This window comes from Cyrtonyx montezumae, unplaced genomic scaffold (assembly GCF_038088225.1).
Source record: "Cyrtonyx montezumae isolate F1298 unplaced genomic scaffold, pur_monq_1.0 scaffold_17, whole genome shotgun sequence".
Classification (NCBI taxonomy): Eukaryota; Metazoa; Chordata; class Aves; order Galliformes; family Odontophoridae; genus Cyrtonyx; species Cyrtonyx montezumae.
The window spans coordinates 21,487,724-21,507,599 of record NW_027071903.1 but is presented as its reverse complement, the minus strand read 5'-3'; the positions used below and the strand labels follow the sequence as shown (position 1 = coordinate 21,507,599).

General features: G+C 55.0%; 1 protein-coding gene across 3 annotated transcripts in view; it reads right to left on the bottom strand.

Annotated features, from left to right (window-relative positions):
- The window catches only part of ZNF609 (zinc finger protein 609), a 35,586-nt gene that overhangs the window by 8,548 nt on the left and 7,162 nt on the right, over nucleotides 1-19,876 (bottom strand). For 2 of the 3 annotated variants that reach the window (XM_065733696.1, XM_065733694.1), the window contains exons 2-3: nucleotides 18,199-19,060; nucleotides 1,978-2,203 (exon numbers count right to left, since the gene is read on the bottom strand). In XM_065733696.1, coding sequence (XP_065589768.1) covers nucleotides 1,978-2,203; nucleotides 18,199-18,942 — 970 coding nt within the window. In that variant the 5' untranslated portion in view covers nucleotides 18,943-19,060. The remainder of the gene's footprint in view (nucleotides 1-1,977; nucleotides 2,204-18,198; nucleotides 19,061-19,876) is intronic. The other variant, XM_065733695.1, reaches the window with a different exon arrangement.

The window sequence follows — 19,876 nt, the reverse complement described above, 5'->3', positions numbered from 1 at the left end:
GACAACCCGAAGAGCTTTTTCTACAAAAAGGGAGCCACACTGCTTTCCTCTGCACAACCAACCTCTTCCAAACAAGGGTTCACATCTTCAGCCATAAGGCAAATCCCCTGGAAGAGGATGAATCCAAACACTCCTCTTCTCCGGGCCGCCTGGGGACGGACTCCAACCATGCTCCAGTTGAGGCCACCTATCCAGCACCATCCTCCTGGGAGTGAGATGCCAGGCAGGGCACCAGCAAGCTGGGTTCACCCCGAGCTTCCAGGTGCACAGAGACAAGCACATGGCACACTGCTGCTACGGGGCCGACAGACGCGGCAGACTGGAAGCAACCGGGGGAAACCGTGAGATCTGCGTGACAGGAGCACAGGGCTCACTGTAAAAGCCATCGCTCCTGACAGCAGGAGCCAAGCAGCAGGCAGCAGAGGCAGGCAGGGAAGGATCTTTGCACAAGTTCATTGAATTAGTGCAGACTAAAAATAGGCGAGCTGCAGGAATGGCAGCATGCCTCTGAGGCAGGGGCTGAAGCCGGAGCTGCACACTGAGGGGTGATGCAGACGGACAGGCCGATGAGCTGCGGAGCTCAGCTGGAGGTGAAGTGGAGAGCAGGACTGCTTCCTTGGAGAGACTGGAGCCCCACACAGCCATCAGGGCTCGCCCGTCCTGTGAGTGAGCAGAGCCTGTGCTCCGACTCCTCCTGGCTAAGCGAGCAGTCTGTTGGCTCCTCTGCCTCCTCTCATGTCGGGGTGTTTGTTTCTCCTTGCACGTGCAGCATGTCCTCTCCTGATTCACACTCCCCAGAAAAATAATAGAAGGTCCATCTCTCACGGCCACCACCCCTGGGGTTTTGATGGAAACCAGAGCCCTGGGGTATTACAGACTGCAGCCTGGGGGCCATGGAGTCATACAGGACCCCAGACCCTGGCAGTGCTGCCGCAATGCGGTGCTCTCCATGCTGGCTTCCCTGCACAGCCCTGAGGCAAGCAGAGCAGCAGCTGCATCCCAAGCGTGTCCGTGCACTGCCTGCACCACCGTGTCACTACCAGCCAAGACAAGGGTCCCCCAGGCCTGATTTTACAGCGTGCGGCTTCCCCCTACCTCAGAAGCAGCAGAACGCACAAGCTCAGCTCCCTGCTGGCTCCATTCAGGTGGGCTTTTCCACAGTGAGCAGAAGGGAACACAAGAGGGTAAGAGGTCCCATCCAGCTCTGGGTGCCTCATCCTCTGCCATCTCTGCACTCCTGGGCTCAGCTGAATCCAGACACAACTGTGAGGAGTTCACTTCAGGCCTCCAAGAAGCAGAACCCTCCCATGTCCCCAAAGAGGACAGAGGGAAGGCCGGGCTCCAGTGCTCGCTGTGCTCTGCAGAGCCACCTATTCATCCCTGTGTTACTTGGCAGAGCCCCAACAGCAACTCAAACCCATCAAAGGGGCTGGGAAAGCAAAGCAAGCTGTGCACAGATGAGACAAGCTCCAGCGGAAAAAGGTTCGATTGGCTTGGCAAGAGAGACGAGAGCCTGATCTCCTGTCGAGTCTATTTTGAAAGCTCCGCCGGGGTTTTTTAATCCAGCAGGAGATTGCTGCTGCCTCCCAGGGTTTGAGCGCTTTTGTGACAGACCTGCAGGTTGCCAAGCAGAAATGAAGTCAACTCTGTCGAGTTCCCGTTTGGGCTGGCGTGGCCTCTCCTCTGGCACCTCCAGGAGCAAGTTAGCTCTTGCAGAAAGGCAGGGAAATGGCAGCTGAGATTTTCGCCTACTGTCTGGGCGACGGGCTAACGCAGCGCGCGGGCTGACGCAAGTTTTGGCCTGCCATTCCCTCCCACCACACAGTCTGTGAGCTGCTCCCACACGGCTGCTCTGTCCCGACCACACAAATTGTGGCACAACGCCCTGAAAGTGCCAAGGCGGAATGGACGCAGGAAGAAAGGGATCACCACAACTCTTCAAACACGAGTGCCAGCGAGCAGAAAGCCGCCACTTACCGTCCTCTGTCTCCTGCCAGACGATGCCCTCCAGGTTGACGCTGGTGCCAGGTTCGCAGGGCCCCAGGCACTCGGGCTCAGTGGCCAGTGCCACGTCACAGGTGTTCACACCAACGGAGCGGGTGCGTACCATGATCTGCTCGCACGGCGACGAGATGTCGTTGTTGACCACAGGGACCAGGAGGTGCAAGGGCAGCACGGCAGGCGTGGAGACCGGGGACTCCATCTGTGGGGAAGGAGGAACGTGTCGGTCACAACAAGCACCAACAGGCAGCCGTGTTTCGGAGGGCCTCGAGCGCCTTCCAGATGGTTCAGCACCCACCACAGGACAGGACCTTGTCGGTCTCTCTCACCCTGGCATGCTCATACCCACAGAGCCCTCAGAAGCTTTGGAGCAGGGTGGGTCCTTCTGCAGGAGAAATCTGCAGAAGTGGCTGCCAAATTCCGTCCCCAACCACTTGTGCCACTGCCATCGGGCCCGGTCAGCATGCCTCCTGGCTACTGCTCTGATGCGCAGGCACTCAATGGCTTTGGACCCAATAGCTCATTAGAAAGAAATTACAGGCTTCTGCTCAACTAGAAGGACAGGCCCAACGAGGAGCGGGCTCTTTGCAGTCCCACGAAAGCCAACATCCTCCTCCTCCCACATGCACCCCGTGACCATCCCAAGACACGCATTCAGACCATATTCCCCTTCTCTATGCAAGTATCATCTCCAGGTCCAAACACCAACCATTCTGCCCTCCTCATTCATGTCACAGGCAGAGCTCGGCTTGGAAAGCCAAGAGCCTGATGCACCAGGCATAACCACCACACAGATCTGCAGCACTTTGGGGCTGGCTGCTCATCCCCTGCTCGTCTCCTCTCACACAGCATTTTATGATCTTGATAAGGCACTGAGCGGCCTCAAAACAAAAGCAGGCTGAGAATCTCCACCAAGTGCTGCCCTGGGTTTTGGTTTCAATCAGGGGAAGGTCTCTGGAGCATCCAGCCCTGCATCAAGACATCCTGCACCAGGAGCTCACACCTTACAACTCTCTGCCCCACACACTACTGCACATAGGTGTATCCCATACACCTGAGCAAGGTGCAACGTTTGCCACGAGCTGTAAAGCCTCTCCAAATCCTCAGCAACACAAAGCATCCGACAAAGCGTCCAGCACTCCACCAGCATGTGTGCTGTGGATGCAAGGAGGTTTTGGTTATAGGGACCTCACCCGCAGACAGCTCAGCCCCCTAAGTCCAGCCTGCACGTCCCGGTGACTGCAGGGATGAAATGCTTGAAGGAGGCAGCCAGGTTCTGGTGGGGATTTCGAGGAAGCAAACTGCAACCACACACCAGGTGTTCCCAACCTGAGCGAGTTCCCTGCAAGGAAAGCCGTGGTGAGGAGCAGGAGGGATGCTTGGCTTTGGGCTGCTTGTTTGTGCATGCCGGGGAGAGAAAGGGCACCTGTGGGTTTTGAAACTGTTCAGCTTCCTTCCACTTTGCAACAGAAACCACAGTGCAGCACAGGAGCGTTTAATTACAGTTCCAGCTCTGCTAATTATCGCTCGGTCACATTTGTAATCTGCATTACGCCACAGTGCATAATAAGCAGCTCACTGCGATCTCTCTAATAAGCGAGGAGGCTTTATGGGATTTCATATTTCACCCTGCACTGGAACAAACACAGCCTCATTTATCAGCCATCAGCAAAAGGGGCGGCTCGCCCACTCCCACCAAGAGCTCAGGAGCAAAAAGGGACACAACGTGGTGCGGGGAGCTGGGCACGGGGACATGGCTGAACTGGAGGAACAAGCAGGCAGATCAGCCACCGATTTCCCCTGCTTCATGCCACTTATCTCCCAACGCCGTGGGGCGCAGAGACAGCGTGCGTGCCCTGCAGCAGGAGCCGGGCAGGAAGATGTTTCCCATAGCGCAGCCTCTGCAGTGAGCTCCCTACTGAAAGCCCTTTGTGTCCGTGCGGAGGCTTTCCCATCACGAGGAACGTGCTCCCTCCGCCACCGAGGACAGAGGTGGAATGCAGCCAAGGCTGGCGAGCAGCGGCAGCGCCTGGGAACGGCAGCTCTGCCATCGCAGTGTGGGCACGGGGATGCAAGGGTGGGAGAGGGCAGCATGTCAGTCACGCTGTGCTGACTGATGCCAACCTCTGAAGCACCTTGCTTCGGGCAGAGTCACACCAGGACCAGCAGTTATGAATTTTCTCCCTCGCTCCCAATAATCTAAGTCATGCAGGCATGAAATTCTGAGTGATGAAAGCCAACAGGTGTGCCAAAAAGCCTTGTGTTTGAGAGCTCTGATAGTGTCCAGCTTGGTCACCGTCTCAACATCCCACAGCACACGCTGGGAACGTCACCTCCCTGGGGCAGGATAACCACAGGTAGCTCCATCCAGCAGCTTCAGTGTGCACCTCCAAGCCTGACAGCACAGCCTCCAGGTGCCCCTGCTACATGCTGCCTGACATCGTGCCGGAGAGCAGCCAGGCTTATCTCAGCAATTGGGGATCAGTGTGCCCTTGATCAAAGCAGGGTAAGTACCCAAGACAGATGTTCTGGCACCCAGTCACCTGCTCCAGCCATTTACAGGATTAACTGAGCAGCTCCAGCAAAAGCAAGCAAGGAAAAAAAGGTGTTTCCCAAAGCAGAGGGGCAGCAAAGAGCAGCAGCAGGGGACAGGTGTGTGAGGAGGAATGGGGAAGGAGAAATCCCAGACATCAATCTCCTGATGGAAACATGCAAGTCTGAAAGACCTTAATGCTGCAGCTCCTTGAAAGCACGCTGATGGACACCAGAAAACCCGTCTGAATGACATAGGGCTTCAGACTGCCATGCCTCAGCCCACGGCAAAACCCAGATCTGAACATCCTCAATGCATCCAGGGCACACTGGGCTGAGAGCTCCTGCAGGGCCCATCCTTCTCAGAGACTTCTGAGCTGTGCTGCCTCAGGGAGGTCAGGAGGACATGCCATTCCACCACCCCTTGGAGGTGGGGAGAACCCAACCACTCCCCATACACCTCCATTAGGACGAGCACCTACCGACCACAGTGCACGGCTGACACGAGGTGCCAGGAGCAGGCAGAGCTGCTTGGCTGCCAGATGGAGAATGGCACAGCTTCACGTGCTCGGTTCTCCTCTCCTTCATCTTTCCACCACAATTCTTCTACCTAAATCCTCCTCCCCATGCTCATCCCCCAGCAGCTCGCACCATGGCACGGCCACACAGCACACAGAGCAGCGTGAGAGCTGGAAACATTAATTATTAAGTCACTTGATTAATTAATGATGCTCCTCCAAGCACAAAGTCCTGCGCATTCAAAGTTCTTCTCTTTGGAAAGCTGCGCCGTTTATAGGACAACCAGAGGACGCAGAGCCCGGGATCCAGGAACAGCTCTGGTGTAGAATGACTGCAGAAGCCAGGTACTAAGATGTGAGACCTGGGTGCAGGAGGATGAACAGGAATGGCCCAACACACCCAGGACCCTCACCTGCCTCAGCCCCAGGGCGCCTCAGCCAGGGATTCAGGGGAAATGCAGCAAACCCATCGGACGGGTGCAGAGATGCAGAAAGCAAGAGTGCTGCAAATGCTCAGTATATCCAGGTACTCAGGGCTCCTGGAGAGGCTCCATTCCAGGGTGAGAGAGACGTATTTCAGATGAGATAAGCAGCAAAGTCTAGAAGGAGTTTCAGATCTATTTATCCCTCAGGCAAGAGGAGACATCTTCCTTCCATCTCTTTAATATTAAAGACCTGTTTTGGTATGATTTCCACGTCTTAGCCCTTGCAAGCTGCACGTTTAGGAAGCTGCCCGCTTGGCTCTTATCTCCTCTCCTTTGTAGGTTTTGCTCGAGTTGCCAGGAGAGATGCTCGTGGTTTGCAGTCACAAAGCCAGCTCTGTCTGACGGCTGATGGGGAGATTGCAGGCAGGGAGGCAGCAAGGAGCCAGCCAAAGCCCACAGTACGTGCTGGCAGGGCAGGCAGGGAGACAGCACCCTGCACACCCTGCATCAGGATGGGGCTCAACACCTTCCCTGCTGCGGAGCTGCCCCACTGCACATCCAAGCAGTGCAGAAAAGCACATCCTCCAGGGGCTGCTCCATCAGCTCCTGCGGACTGCAGCAAGCTTGGAGCTGAGATCCAAAAGGGATCTGAAATCCCCAGGGGTGGGAGCAGGGGGACACCGACACCACCCAGCCCTGCAGCTTTCCTCCAACCCCAGGAAGGTTTCTATACTCCGACCTCGCAGTTCTCAGCATGCGCACAGAGATAGATGCCACCAAATTGTAGCTAGCGAGGTTTTGCTGTGGAACAAAGCCCAGTGCTCAGGGCAAAACAGCAGCCTGTGTTATGCTTGACCAAAATTTTTAGCTAGCATCCCTAAAATAAAGCAAGTGTTGTTAGAGAAAGCATCTGCTTCCCTCCCCAGGGCTCTCCAAGCCCTACGCTGAGCTTCAAGGGACGGTTCCTGCCCAAAAAACACAGTGGGTTCAGAGGCCTGCAGGTTGAGCATCCCACATTGTTCAAGTCATATTTCTGGTCATGCCATGTTGTTTGAACCAACTTTCTGGTCACTTCTGCCCTTACTGTGTAGGGACCCTAGCACCACGTCCCCAGGGTCTTACATGTTCACACCACAGCCTCTAGCTCCTAAACTGGGATTTTGTTTTAAATATGGCTTCTTCAGCTGTGGGGGAACCAGAAATACAAAGCCGAGAGAGCTGGGACAGCACATACCCTCCTGAGAATGCTACTGTCACAGCTGGGTGCTGCAACTCCCACAGAGAGGACTCCCCAGTATTGAGAGGATAGACCCCTGACTTCGGTCTGAAGAGGGAAAAATGAACAGTTCTGCCTCCAAATGCCTGCAGTAAATCCACGTGACCTCCAGCTCCTCCTCCTAAAAAACACAGAGGCAGTGTCTGTACCCCTGTGCCACCACTCTGCCAACCTCAGACATTCAAAAATGTGTGTAGCTGGATCCATTGACTGAGGTTCCAGCTATCAGCAGCAGGAAATCCAGGAAGGGTGGTGTGGATGGGGTTCCTGCCTGCAGTGGGAACTGGAGCTGAGAAGTGGGATGCCAGCTGGGATCAGTGGGTCAGCAGGACCTGGGGGTGGGCAGGGTGGATGAGGGGTAGCTTTTATCAAGCAGATGCAGGAGGAGATGCCACGGTGCCTGCTAGAGCATCACTGTGTTTTTGCACAGAGGCAAAAAGAGAGCTATAAGGCTCTGGAGCATGGAGGCTGCAGCCACATCTTGTTTTAATTGCATCAGCAATCGCTAAGCAATTAACGGCAGGGAGGAGGAGGAGCAGGGCAGCAGGAGACAGAAAGGCACACAGCAAGCAGGGGGAAACAATTTGCTCTTTCTCTGAGGAGAGCAGCACTATTTACATCCACTGTGCACTGCACCCAGAGCAGCTCTTGTGCCATACCCAGGGTACTAATGCAGCTTTCTGCCCTCCCAAAGCAGTCACTGCAGAACGCTGGGTCAGAGACGTGCTGCCTCTACAGACAAGCAGGGACTGCTGACCTGGGAAGCGCAGCCAGGACGCCAGCAGCCGCCCTAACCACCGCCGCCAAGATGGCCAACCCGACCCACAGCACCTTCCACCCCGTGCTCCCAGCCTGCAGAGATCAGGGTGGTCCTCGAGATTGCACCGGGTCGTTGCATGCTGAACTTTGCAGAAGGGAATCACTGCAGTGAAGGAGAGAGGCACAAAGCGGTGATTTATGTGGTCGACGTGCCATTCCAGGTCACATATCGATAGGAGCCTTGCCTCCTGTGCGGGCAGCAAGCCAGCCCGATTATCCGTCATATGCTGCGAGACGCAGTGCCAGCAGCCCAGCCAAGATCACCCAGCTTGTTGGTAAGAAAAAAAATACAAAACCTGCGATGCAGGAAGCCAGCTTTTGTTCAAGCCTTCACTTGCCCATGGAAGGTGAGCAAGCACAGCAGGCCGTGTTAAAGCACGCAACGCCTGGAGGCTGATCCTCCCTCATGCTCTTCCAAACAGTGATGGAGAGCAGCGAGCAGGAGCACTTCCAAAGGGAAGAACGTGAGCTCTCCCCGGTGCCAAGGCTCTGCTAACACTTCTTCTTGCTTCTCTTCCCCTGCAGGATCCTCAGACATGAGCACTCAGCACACAGTACCATTCTGCGTTCCATAGGAAGCACCAGACCCTTTCCACCTCTTGGGTTCAGCAGTGGAGAAAAGGGTTTGTGGTGCTTGTTTGACAACCCTGGAGAGCAAGGGTAATGCAAATCTCAGTGCTTGCAAAGGGTATTACAGCCAGAATTTGAAGAGACAGAAACTAAATTACATGGAAGAGAAAGTCAAGGAATGAGAGCTGCAAGTTTCAGAAGCGCTCGTTGGTTTTTTCTCCCTTGGGTTTCTACCAAGAGCCTTAGAGGATACCCATTTTCCAAGGCTGGATGTTCAGAGCTCCTCAAAACAAGGTACACCATAACCAACGCATCTGTCCTAATCACTTGTGGAAATATGGACCAACAGAACAACGTCACCTCGGGTTTGGACTGCACCAGCAGGCTGGAAGACCCAAACGGTCCATGCACCATCATCACTGTCACTCAGAGCAAAACCACTGAGGAAAGAGTTGAGGGTTTGTGTACAGATAGCCAAGCACGCCCAAGGCAAAAGCTTTATCCCAGCTCTCCAGCCTGCACTGTCCAACACAGGCAGAGCAGAAGCAATGCCAACAAAAGCTCTGAAAGGCTCCTGGAAAGGCTGCAGCCTCAGCTGACCTCCATCTAAATAACAAATCTTCACCTGCGACTTCAAAGGATGCAGCATGCCGGGAACCTGCCACTAGGTAATTAGGAACCTGAATTTTTACACCTGAGATCTAGCACCACAGGTCATGCTGCGGTCAAACCACCCACAGCATCAGGCCCTGGCACTGGAAGAAAATGGGAGCAGGAGCTCGAGGATGTGGGAAGAGAAATAAAAGCTTGGCTTTGGGAGTCAGGCTTTGTCCCAGCAGGGTTTGCGTGCTAGAAGTTTAAGAAGGGGTTTGTTTGCTGACAGCTTAAAGGATTTAAGGGAAGGATTAACCATGGCTTTGCTGATGAGAGAAGCAGTGGCAAACTCGGAGCAATCCCATGCACATGGGGAGAAGCTGGAGGAGCATGGGGAAAGGGGGACAAGCTGTATCACAGGGACAGACTGCTTTGTGCAGTAAACTCAACTGGGAGCTGCTCTTCCCAATGTTAACAACACTCATCTGGTGACAGAAGATATAGGGAATGCCTAAGGAGAGCCAGGTCCAGGGTGTCACCTGCGTGCTGGATGGAGCCCGGCTCATTCAGGTGCCCAGACTCCAAGTGTTCACAGCCAAATCCGGCTCACACTCAGCAGGACCCACAAGAGATAACAGTAGGAGGCAGATCTGCTCCAGGCAGCAACTGTAGCTTCCTGGAGGGCTTCCTTCCAGCACAAGATGTCCGTCACCAAGCACCACGGGGCTCGAACAGATGCAGCTGATCGATGGGCTTGTCTGGCAAGCTGGAGCCCAGAGACAAGGATGTGCTCCGGCTAATCCAGCCGCTCAAGTCATCGCAGCCGCCAGGCAAACAGGCACGGCCCCCTTAAAAGAAGGCATCACCAGTGCAGATTTAGCTGCAAGAGGGTGGGGAGATCGCTGAGCTCCAAGCCATGGGCTGAATCTTATCTGCTGCCTTAATACCTATCAGTGTTGATACAGATTAAAGGATTAGGCGGGATTACCGAAGGCAACCCCCCCTCCAGCCCCAGGTGGTGAGGATGGGCATGGGTGCGGTGCTCACATTCCCCTCCTGCACCCACAGCCCTCAACGAAGCAGCCTCCCAAAATGCAGTGAGGAGGCTGGCGAGAGCAGTGCAGGGAGCCAGGCCGGGCTCTCCAGGAGGCAAAGGAAGGCTCTGGAACACCAGCAGGCACCAGTTTGCTCTCCTCACAGTTGCCCACCAACATGGAACTGGTGGCATCACTGCTGCGAGAAACCATTCCACCATGTTCCATTCATCATCCCTTCTCTAGCCCAAAGCTCTCTTAGCAACACGTTCAGGAAGCCTGGGGAGGCCGCCTGCTTAAAACCAGCTTTTTTTTTTGCTGCTCAGCGTAGCTTTTAATTGGATCATTCCCTGACCCAGTTCCCCACATGGCTGCACAAACCCTCGAGCATCAGTGTTGGAGGATGCACCAGGATGCCTCCTGCAAAGCCCCGATGGCCACATCGAACAGCTCCCAGGCCCAAGCACAAGCTGCTAAGAGAAGTTTGCCATTTTCAAAGATATGCCTGCATCCTAGCACTGCTGCTTTCATGTGTATGGCTTCGGTGGGAGACCTAGCAGCAAGGGGTTCCCACTGGTCTGCCTCCCTCACCAGACAATCACCACTGCAGCGCCTCCATGCTGAGCACCATCTCCAGCATCAGATGGTGCCCATCCAAAGGTCTTTGCAAAAAGGCTGAGACATGAGGGAAAGGACTCACATCACCTTCCAAAGCAAAACTGAACTTCCGTGGGTTGCACACACAAGGCAAAAACAGTCTCCTTGTCAGCCAGCACCAAAGAAAAGCAGCTCCACTGTAAGCCCTTCTCTACCAGCAGTCTTCCTCCCAGCAAACCACCGGGCTGCGAGATGGAACATCAAGACCTGCACAACTGGGCTTCAAAAAAAAGATTAGGAAAAAAAACCACAAAACAAAACAAATGAGCAACATAACACTGAGATTTCCCATTTCAGTCCAGAAAAAACAAACGGCCTTTATCCCCCCGCCCAGGAAGGCACGAGCTGCAGAAGCTCGCCGGGTGCCTGCCAACAGCAATAAATCCGGGATGGAGCTGCGCTGCAGCCCGGCGCCAGGACAGATCCATCAGCCCTACAAATTCTTGGCCTGGACCAAAAAGCAGTTCCCTCCCTCCAGCCCTGCTGGGCTCAACGCCAGCTGCGTCCCCCAGTGACCCTACTGAGCCAGGCTCCCCATCCCGCAGAACTCTCTGTGGGGTCGATAACCACAGGGTCAGTCAGAGCACTGCAGCCAAAAACAGGACAAATGGGATGTTCCCACCAGGAATAATCCCAGGTGCAAAACACGGACCTAAGGTCCGATGGGACACACATACCTCCAGCCAAGGTGTTCAGAGGCAAGGCCCACGAGTGTCCCTTTCCTCACAGCAGCTTATAAGCAGATTGCTTTGGCTGACGGCAAACAGAACCGAAGCGGTGTCGGTCAGGAGAAGCAGAGTGCAGTGCAACACCAGTTTCTTGCAGCAGAGCCAGCTCCGTCCCCACGAAGCATATGGCATCACAAACCTATTCTGTTTCCCAGGTGCACAACTTCGAAGAACACATGTATACCTACATGTCTCACTGGGGAAGGAGCAGAGCTCCTTGTCACTGCAAACAGTCACAGCATAGGGACGTGTGATGTGTAGGGAAAACACAGCCAGAAGGACCACGGTGAAGGGGTCAGAGTTGAGGCTGCTGCTCTCAGCTTTACTCTGTTCCCCCAGGTGACAAGAGCCAACCTACTGCTCACATGGCTTTTCACACAGCACCTTTAGGATGAGCTACATCCCGCTGCCGCCCCCCAAGCAGCAACAAACACCAAGAACCCATGGGCCCGTACCCCCAGGAGCACGGGGGTTTCCTGCAGCTGTTTGCCACACTCACCCACTCCTCTACATGAGGAAGTCCTGCGAGCAGTACTTTGTCCCAAGTAAAGATTATTTTTGGCACGTTTATCAGAACAGTTCTCACTCCCTTAACCTCCTCTTGGATGAGAGCACACTTAGAACAGCCCAGATGTTGGAGCACATGTGAAACAAAACGGAATGGTACAACGCAGCCCACCATAAAACACACAATGGAAACGTGCAGAAGCAACAACAGCAGCGTCCAAACAAGAAGCTCGAGCTGAAAGGAGGGATGTTATGGGGAGCTTGAGGTTAGAGGGCTGAAATGAAACCTTCATCGTGGCAAAGTGTTGGTCTGAGCAAGGGGATGTTTCTCAGGGTCCTCCAAAACCCACCACCGAAAGCAATCCTCCAGTGCACTGAACCTCGCTCCAACACTTCCTGCTCCCATCAGCATTTCCCTCTGCTACTGACAGATCATCCAGAAATCCAATCTGCACAGCCACTACAGCAACGATTACTGTAAATTAAGCAATCCTCTCCTCCCAGGCTGGTGCTGGCCATCTCCAGTAGATCTGGGACAACTTTCATCAGCTGCTCCCAGAGGACTGCAGCTGCCAGCAAGCCTCCAGCGCTTTGAAGTATGCTTATTTTCTTGTACTCCTCACCCAGAAGCACTAACACGATCCGATTAAACAGGCCACAAGAAACCCAACCCACCCACACGCTCCCCTATTTTTGCCCTCTCCATTCATCGGCAGCCTCAGCACAAAGCGGGTTCGTCAAAATTTCTCTGCCTTCCTTAAATTCTTCTGCCAAGTTCTGATTAAAATCCTCCTAAGTGGTTTTCTCTTGATTCCATTTCCTAGAACTGAGAAGTAAAGCAGTCCTGAGCACAGCACTGAGTGCCAGTGATAATAGCCACCAACACAGCCGGGCCATCTCGGTCTCCCACACAGGCTTGCTAGGATCAATGGGAAATTGAAAGCAATTCTCTTCCCATCTCCCCTGTCAGACCATCAGCTCCCAGAGGAGGTTGGGTTTTAATAGCCCTGTTTATACGATGCTTGGATCACTGTCAGTGTGGGTACATTTCATGAAGCACCATCACTATGGGTATCACTTTGGTGCTGTGTTTGAAACGTCAATGGCACGACACCTTTCTCCCTCCCCTCCTCCTTCTTCAACCCAAGGACTCCTGCACATTGGGTATGAAGGTAGTGCAACGGGAACCCCAAAACAGCCTTCATTCAAACCAGAAAATCCAGAACCAACCTCTCCAGCCTTTCCTCCACATTTGAAGGGCCACATGGAGAGAGGTGCTCCTGCCACCAGCCCCCAAATTCCCACTTTTAATAGCACGAGCACCCCTGGAGAACACCAAATCCACCTGTGGGAAGGCTCATCCACACAGGAACCTGACCCCCCATCCATCATGGGAAGACCTTCCTTCTCTGGTTGTAGGGTAGAGCCAAGAGGAGCAGAGGCCACGAGACTCTGTGCTGGGATCCACCAGCACCATGCAGACCGTCGGGCACACACAGACACACTGGAGGGCAGCTCTACACACAGCCTCTGCTTTCCTGAATGCTGGGATTGTGGCTCAATCCCCAGCAGCTACAAAACACCCTGCTTGTGGCTGTAGGGTTTTTTCCTCCAAAGTGACATTCAAAGGCCTTCCTGCAAAGGTCCAGCCCTACCAGCCTTTACCCCTGTACACAAAGTGGAGTATTAATAGTCAGCCTGAAAGACCATAAAACATCAAATATCTAAAGAGTTCCTGTGCCTTGAAATGTTAATGCTAAGCAAAAAAGAAAAAAAGCGATCTTCCTGTTAGCAAATGGCTGTGATATATATATATATACAGGCTTGCTTTCCTCCCTTCCAAGCCACAGAACAGCAAACAGCACTTGAAGCTCTGCAGCGCCGCTCTCCCTTCAAGGCATCCTACAGACGTGCCGGTCTCCCCACACCAGGACGGCGTGCCAGCTCTCACTGATCGCTTCGTTACCACTTCAAAGAGCCCGCTGGCATGCCGCCATGCTCCCCTCACAGGATCCCTTTCAGCCTTCAGAGTGACCTGCCCAGCCTCGAGCCTCGGCCCCGCTCTCATCCCCTTCTCCCAGCTCGGCTCACTGGGGTGAGGGGGATGAGTGGGGCTGCTCCCAGCTGGAACCAGGGATGGAGGCGAGAGGGGACTCTGGGAATGGCGCTCATTTGCATAGCACCTGGGAAAAATCACAGCACGGCATTTACATCACTAATTGGGGGAGCGAGCTTCCTGGAACAAGACTGCTTTCTGGCTCAGGGAAAAGAGGAAGAAAAAAAAGAAACACACACACACACACACACACACACACACATACAAAAAAGCCTAACCACCATTTGTAGCTGCAACTCCACCTGCAGCACCCGCTGGCACCAGGCACACAGCCTGCCCCATTTCAGGGGCAGCTCCTCTCCCATCACAGTATGCTTACACCCAACCCAGTGTTGCCTCCAAAAGCCCCAAGCACGCTTACTGACCCCTCACATTGGCTCCCTGTGCAGGGCTGAGTAACAGGGACAGCAGTATCTCCAGCAGACACTGTCATCAAAAGCAGCACATCACCAGGCTGCCCATGCCTTCCCGTCCTGTCAGAGTCCGGCCATCTCTCTGCTGCATGCCCACTGGCCGCAGTGTTTCAGGGATGCTCAGAAGCTGTGCTTATGAGTGGGCTCCAGCCCAAAGCACCCATAGCAGAGCACGGTGACCACACAGAGTGCGAGCAACCTGGCAATGGTGGCAGCACCCACCAAGGCAGCCTGGAAAGGCACAAGGAGGGCCAGCAGAGTGCTGGGTGCGGCGGGCTGCCAGGTGGAGCGGCAGATTTGCTCATTAGTGGATTATTCCTGGCACACTCCCCGTGCATCAGCTCCCCAGAAGGGCTGTGAGAGCAGCTCGTGGTTTTGAAGCCTTCAGGGCTGCACAACGCTGGAGATGCCGGCGAATCTTCCTTTAAAGAAATCTCACTCAGCCAGATAAATGGTGCTGTGCAGCAGGGGTCATTAGGCTAATAAGCAGCCACCGTCAGCCTGGAAGCAAGGCAACAGACACAAGAGAATCCACCAAAGCCAGTTAGCCTCACAATCTGACCCATCTAAAGCAGCCACCATCTGCTGAGGAGTCTCCTTTGGAGGAGAAGCCGGGCAGCCGGGTGAGAGGGCTGGGGCACGCAGCAGCCCATCGCAGCACGGCTGTGGGGCTGCAGAGTACGCAGTGCCATGCTTTTGTGGTTTCTCCCAGCCAAGGAAGCATGGTACGCCCGGTGCAAAGTCCCTCGACGAGGAGCAGTTTCCCCTCCCGCGTCCTCCTCCTTCCTGCATTGTCATTCTGCTCTCGTGCTTGGCAAACAGGAGCAGGTTGCTTGGCGGTGCCTGTGCTGCTGTGTCCTTGACAGGAGCCACTGGCCCTTGCTTCCAGAGCACCAGGGAATTGCACTGTGCGATGGAGATGGGGCTGCACTGCAAATCAGCTCTTAAATTGAACCTGGTCATTCAAATGAGCTGTGCATGGAAGCTCACTCAGCCCTAACTAGTCCTTCATCTGTGCCGCATGGGAAACCCAACAGGAGGAAACATGATTTCCCCTGCTTCACTACAATGCCTTGTGAGGTGGGATCAGCTGAAGCTCCCAGACTGCTAGCAGCCTTCAGGAAAAAAAAAAAAAAAAAAAAAAAGCATACACATATAAATAACCTCTCAGCAGGAGCCAAAACTCAGAGCCTAACCCCATGGTTTTAAGTGAACAAGTCCAATTTCCTCCTTTGTAGCTCTTGACACATGTTGGCTGCATGCCCCCTCCTTGCCTTGTTCCTGCAGCAGAAGGCTCTGCACTGCGGGTCAGGGGACGATAAGGAAATGAGCAGTGTAATTTCCAGGGCCTCCAAAGGCAGCCCTGTCAGCAGCTCCAGAGGCGGCTTACTCGAGCATGGCTGGAGAAAGGAAACCGCGGTAAGAGGAGCCGGCAGCTGCCGCTGCGCGCTCCCTGGCTGCCCTTGGCTCGGCCCCGGCTGGGGCTGCCAAAGCTGTCGATCCCTGGAAAGAGCTGGAGCAAGGGTGGGAAGCCTCTGCTTAGAGCAGCTCAGAGCGTTGGGTTTGGACGCCCTGCGTGCCCTAAAACCTGGGTGAAAAGGAGAGGGGATGGACACAGTGCACTCCGCAGTGCCCGTAAAGCACCCAGCCACTTCCTTTTAGGGGCGTTCTTTGCTTCAGTCCTGAGAAGAGCAAAGCACAACAGGCACAGCCCATCATCACCACCGCTGGCACTGGGTTCGGAATGTGATGTTGAAGCACAAGGTTGGGGTAGGCGTGCAATGCCTCACCCCTGCTCAGCCACATCTGCAAATCCACCATCTTGAGACCATTCATCCTCACCACAACGGGGCTGGCTGCACAGAGCAGCCTGGGCTACACTGAACCCCTGCACAGTGCAGCAGCCAGCCAAGGAAAAGGAAGGGTGAGAAGGCTGCTCTGGGCTTTTTTTGCAAGCATGGAAGGTGCTCGTGAAAACACCACAGCAGTGCCACTGCCAAGTACTGTCAGAGAGGCACTGATGAAACCAAACCCCTGCTGGCAGCCCCACAGACGGGCACTGAGCACCAGAAGGAAGTGGTGGGACTGCAGCTCCTACCTCCAGCGAGGCATGCACTGAGACCTCAGTGGGGCACAGACAGGCATTACGGCTTCAAGAGCTCCTCCAAGGGCCTCCTCAGCTCTGGGCAGAGAAGCTGCCTGGATCATCTGAGCGCATGGAAGCTAGCACACAAGACCAACAAAAAGGTGAGTGCCAGGGCAGAGATTGAAGCAGAGCAGTGGTGTAGTTTGGATCTCATTACCGTGTCCTCGCCCTCTGATCCACACTAGCATGCTCAGAGAAAAGCCACTTTGACTTCAGTGATGGCATCTGCAGGGGAACAACCAAGCCCCTGCTACCCAGAACTGCACAGGATCCAGGAAGGGTTTTGTGCAGAACCAAGCCTCCAGCGGCTTCTGTTTGCCTTTTCCTTGTTTGCAGCAGCGTCACATCTGGACAATCATCAGGGGGACAAATGAAAGAAAAAAAAAAATAACCACCCTCCTCCTGCTGAACAAGCTCTCAATCAAAACAAAGCCAGAGCAGCAGCCAAGAGCTGGGAGGCTCTTTTGTTTAATGCTTAACATCCCGTGGCTGGCCAGCACCACCGCTCCCCCTGAACACTGCACCTCAGCAGCTGGGCCATGAGCAAGGCCCAGCACAAGGCTCCTGGCAGGAACTGAGCCCCCTTCCTGCCCCCTACATCTCTGCTGAGGATGCAGCAAGGACTCACCCATCAAGCTAAAGGAGGGTAGGGGTGCTTGGCAAGAGATGGCTGCATGCAGGGGTATCCCTACCCCCCCATTCTTTCCCTCTCTCCCTCTCCAGATGGAAACCAGCCTCAGGGTCTCTTCAAGCCACAGAGGTTGCCCCATACAAGCACCCAATGGGTGCCCAACTTGCAGCATCCACAGCTTTTTGCAGCCATTTAAATCCATCACACAAACGAGCATCTGCTCCTCTTCCCAACATCATTCACCTGGATTCTGGTGCTGGAAAAGACACGGAAACAACACGCCTTCTCTACACCACTCCTTAGTTTCACAAGCTCCAGCTGATGGCCCTAGAGGCCTCTTTTCCTGACCTATTTAAGAGCCACTCACCCCATGCCCTGGTCCCACCCCAGCCTTCTCTGTATTTTCATAGCTCTATGCTCTTCTCTTGTGGCCGCTTTCCCATTCTTGCTGATATCAGTAACTCTTCCCATCCTCCCTCCACCAGCCCCCATTCCTGGTGTCCAAAATCCTCATATCAGATCCTGAGAGGACATGCATCAGCTTCCAACGCCATCAACCAGAAATCCAATCCACCCATCTCCCCAGTCCATGAGTGCTGTACCACCAGCACAATGGGGCTTCGATAGGCACAAGCACACAGAGCTGCACACATGAGGGTGTCCAAACCACTGCTTGGGCTCACACAGACCAGGGACACTCTGCCAGCACAACACACACAGCTCTTGAAATTGAACTGCAGAGTGTGTCTGTACGCTGCTCCTGCCCAGCCACAGCACCAGTGCTGCATAGCAGCAGAGCAGAAATGCACAAGCACCCACAGCAGAATGGTAGCTGTGGGCTGACTGTTGCTGCAAGCTGGAGAAAGCCCACATCCCACTGGCAGGCTGCACCAGGAGGCTCCTGTCAGCCCCACGCACTCATGCACATCCCAAGTTTACCAGCACAGGAAGGTCTCCTTCTCAGCAAATGATGCAGGTGAAGAGAAAAAGAAGTCCTTGGGGAATCACAGGGATCTCTGACACATACAGCAAAGGCGCCGTGGCTGACAACAGGCTGGAAGCCCACGGTGCCTGCTGTGCCAGGAGCCAGAGGGGGCACGGAGCCAGGCATCACCCTCCAGGCTCCTCCTGCGGGGCCCCAGTCCTGCTTGTTCACCACATTCAGCAGCACGCTGCAGAGCAACCTCTGGCACCACCATCCCTCCTCCCGCAGCCCGAGCCCTTCCCTTACCTTCTCCGATTTGACCTTTTTCAGCTGCCGACACTCTCCTTCCCCATCCTCCAGCTCTGACTTAACTCCCAAAGGGTTGAGTGCAGCTCCCGTGTCAATAGCTATACTCCCAAGCTGCTCGGCGGCAGCAGCAGGCTCCGTCCCCTGGCCACCATCATACTGTCCCACCCTCACGGCCAGGGCCAGGGGCTGCAGCACGCCAGGCTCCTTCTCTGTTGGAGCCCCCGCACCCTCACTCCTTTCCTTCTTGCTTTTGGAAGAACCGCCCTCCTTGTCCTTCTTGGAGCCGGCCACGCTGCGAGATGCCTTGGCCGACTTCTCCGAGCCCTTGGGGGTGACGGCAGGCCCCAAGACCCCCGAGTTCGCACCGTCCCCAGAGCGCCCTTGAGCCTCCTTCTTGCCCCCAGCTCCCTCACCGGCCGTGAACAAGGAGCTGCCTGGGGCCGGTTTGCCACTGTCCTTGCCGCTCTTGCTCCTTTTCGACTTGGATTTGCCCTCCTTGCCTTGTGGCACTGGGCTCACAAACTTGATGTTGTCAGGTAGGGTCGCCACCGCATTGGGCGCCGGGAGCCCCACCTCCTTGGAGCCCGACATTTCCAATTTCTGCTGATCCTTCTCCAAATCAGCGTCCAGATCAATGATGAGATTCCCTACACCAATGTCCCATTCATCCCCACTGTCGTACGTCTCTACCGGGTTCGCATCAATTCCTTTCCCTCCGGAAGCTCCGCTGCTCAAGGACATCTTAGAGTTAACGGCCCCTCACGGTTCAAGGCTCTTCCCTGCCTCCTGCCCCAGGGTCCGCAGCGCTATGTCCTTGGGCTGCCGGCGCTCGGGGTCTGCCCAGGTGACGGCATTGCTGCTGGAAGGGAGAGCAGAGAGAGGAGTTAGACACAGAGGGACGGCACAGAGGGGCAGCCGCACCTGGCTCTCACCCCACACCCACAGCATGCCCCAGCCTGAGACAGGGTGCGAGCCCCCATCCCGCCCCTCGCCCATCCTTGCGTCCCCATGGCAGCAGGAACCATCTGGCAGCGGTCCCTCAATCGATGCAAGGCCCTGGCAGGTCACAGCTCTCGGCTCCAACAAGACATTACTCACACATTCCCCGCTCGCCATTTCCCTCTGAATTATTGAGTGCAGCCCTGGGATGGAGGATTGATTCCTCTCCTGCCAATGCCACCCACATCCGGGGGCTGCCTCCGGGGGCTGCTCCATGCTGCCAAGCACAGGGCTCAGTGCCTCCCTGGGAAATAAATCCCAGCTCAGGGGCACACAGCCATGCAGAATGGCACTGAGCAGTACGCAGCCTGGCCGTGCAGCTGCAGAGCTGGGAGGAAGCCCTGAGCCTGTCTGGATGAGGCCCCTCTCCAGCTCCGCTGCGCCCGAGGCCTGCTGCTATTGACGAGCAGCACTTCAAAAACAGGTGACTTCAAGAGAAACAAGGGGGAAAAAAAGAGAAGAAAAAAAATCAACCACGCACGCACACACAAATTTCTTCAAACCCCAGCAGGCAGGAGCCTGGAAAGCAGCTTCATGGTGTGTTTCCAGAGATGCAAACACTGTAAAAATGCCAAGGATTCTTTCATCAGACAGGCTGCCGCAGCCAGACCATTTTCCATCTGCTCCCCACAGCATCCCTGGCTCCGCGCAGCCAATAATCCACTCTCTGACAGGT